General features: G+C 56.3%; 1 protein-coding gene across 1 annotated transcript in view; it reads left to right on the top strand.

Moving 5' to 3' along the window:
- Window positions 1-449: 449 nt before the first annotated feature.
- NUF2 (NUF2, NDC80 kinetochore complex component) overlaps window positions 450-2407 on the top strand; it is a 15556-nt gene continuing 13598 nt past the window's right edge. The window contains exons 1-2 of the mRNA XM_006774991.2: window positions 450-626; window positions 1800-1874. Coding sequence (XP_006775054.1) covers window positions 504-626; window positions 1800-1874 — 198 coding nt within the window. The 5' untranslated portion in view covers window positions 450-503. The remainder of the gene's footprint in view (window positions 627-1799; window positions 1875-2407) is intronic.

The following is a 2407-nucleotide window of genomic DNA, read 5'->3' as shown; positions in this document are numbered from 1 at the left end:
GGCGCACCCAGCGCCGGAGCAGGAGCCCCCACGCCGCCAGGGGGGCGGACACCGGGCGAAGGGTTTCTGTGTTGCTTTCAAGTTGCCCCTGGTGGTTCCTCTCCCTCCTCGCACCGCACCGCTGTCACGGGTAGGTGGGGGTCAGGGCAGCGTCGCTGTTACACACGATTCTGCGGAGGGTGTGCCTAGTATCTTGCTTTGAGGATTAATTCTCAGGATCGATGTGCTCCTAATTTAAAGAAGGAAAACATGGTTCCCCGTCTCTTCAACCAAGTGAAAGGGAGCAGCGTGGGGCCTAGAGAGGCTGCTTCCTTCAGCGCAGCAGTGACCGGAGCTGCAGGCGGTTGTGAGACTGGGCTCCCGGCCCCGGTGCCCGATGGCTGCGGACGCCCTGTGCGCATCAGCTCGGCTCCTGGCTCCCGCGCTCGGCTTCCCGAGGGAGAGCTGCCGTCCTGCCCTTCTCTGACCTCTCTTCTTCCTCCAGACTCGCGGAGGCCCCCAGGATGGAGACCTTGTCTTTCCCCAGATACAATGTAGCTGAGATTGTGACTCACGTTCGAAACAAAATCCTCACCGGGGCTGATGGTAAAAACCTCTCCAAGAGTGACCTGTACCCCAATCCGAAGGTGAGGCGGGACTGTCTGCAGGCGGGCGGCGCAGTGAGAGCCGACTAAACGCGGGGTCTCTGGGTGTGGAGAAGGGCCTGTGCCTAGCGCTTGGGGCAGCCACTCGTTTTAATCCACAGAGACGCTCCTCGTGCCGTTTTAAAATAACAAGTTTACATGTGGGGTGACGTCTCCATTCCGCTAGGAACTCAGTCCTTTGGTACGGTCCTTTTCTTCCTGTTGCGTTTTCTGTTGCGGGAGTGGTGCTCTGAGGGTGTCCTCTGGTTCCCAGGCCCAGGGCTTGCTGGGAAACGGCCCTGGGAGCTCTCGGCTAACCTTCCTGCATTGTGTCCCCAGGGGGAAGTGACTTGTTCCTTAGATCTGTAGTTAAATGCGGAAATGAGCTGTCTGTGACCAGTGAACCCCAGTGAAGTGATAGCACAGGAGGGCCTGGTTCATGGTGTGGAGCACAGCTTCCTGGTCTCGTGCCCTTTAATTCTTTAAAATGAAAGGGAGGCTCCCAGGATAAACGAAGCTGCATGGGGATAGGACAGGCTCTGCGGGCCAGCATTTGTGAACTGCTACTCTAGGAGACGATGCTTTAAACATCCCCGGCCCACCCTATTACATTCAGACCCTGCTGCAGTGTTCTCCTAACTCTGGGACGTGGGTGGGAACGGCGTGCAGGTTCCTGCCTCCAGCGTGCTGGCGGGAGGGTCATCCTGGGTTCCGCAAGCCGCGGGCAGAAGGACAGCCGGAGGGCCGCCCTGGGTGACCTCCTTTTTGAAGAAAAACACCCCAGTGCGGACCACCTGTTTGGGAAGACTGGCCCCTCTTCCCCAGTGTGGGGGTTGCTGGGGTTGGATTTGGATCGACTTGCTCTCATTGTGTCTATGAGCGTAGGCAGCCCATCTTACCACCCCCTTACTACTTAGGAGAAGTGGTGAGTATATAAGGTGTTTTCAAATTTGGGAAAATTAACTATTTGAAGGGAAATGTTTCAAGTGAAAAAGAAAATTTTCAGTCTTTTTAAAAGAATCTATCTTGATTGTTGAAAGTATTACAGATGTCCCCATTTCTCCCCCATTGACCCCCCCCTCCCCCCACAGATGTCAGTCTTGTCCTTTGCACGTGGTGACTGTGTGGGGTGGTGAGGACGGTGGTGACCCAGCACTAACAGGCGTTTCTCCGCAGCCCGAGGTCCTGCACATGATCTACCTGAGGGCCTTGCAGATCGTGTACGGCACGCGGCTGGAGCACTTCTACATGGTGGGTCGGTGGCCTTTCTGCTCACGTCCCACCCTCGCAGGCTCAGGTTCAGGACAGGAAGTTCTTCACTTTATTTGTAACAAAATGAAAGGCTTGTATGAAATGTCACTTAGAAAGGCATCTCAGGCCTAAGGATGGTTTATATTGACAGCTTCAGTCAGACAGAAACCAGGGAGAGACCCAGGGCCTCAGGTGTGCAGGTTCCCAGGCGGGTGCTCAGAGACGTGTTCTCAGGACGGAGCCGCGTCGGGAGAAAGCACACCCTGCGGGGGAAGCAGCTGAGGGGGGCAGCTGAGCTCTTAGCATGTCAGGGATTTCTAGCAGGAGATGTGTCTCTCATCCAAGCGCCGTCTGAAGGTGCAGGTGATCCAGCGTCACAGCACGTTGTGTAAAATCTAAGCCTTCGCTCTGTGTCTGACACAGGCCCGCGCTCTGCCCTGGGCTTGTTCTGCGGGTAAGAGAGCGCGTGTAAACGCCAGCGTAGTCGTGCTGCTACGTAGAAACCGGAACCAGCGCCCTTCCTCTCCTGCCGT

The sequence above is a fragment of the Myotis davidii genome, unplaced genomic scaffold (assembly GCF_000327345.1).
Source record: "Myotis davidii unplaced genomic scaffold, ASM32734v1 scaffold668, whole genome shotgun sequence".
NCBI classification, from domain to species: domain Eukaryota; kingdom Metazoa; phylum Chordata; class Mammalia; order Chiroptera; family Vespertilionidae; genus Myotis; species Myotis davidii.
This window is presented reverse-complemented; position numbering and strand designations above follow the sequence as displayed.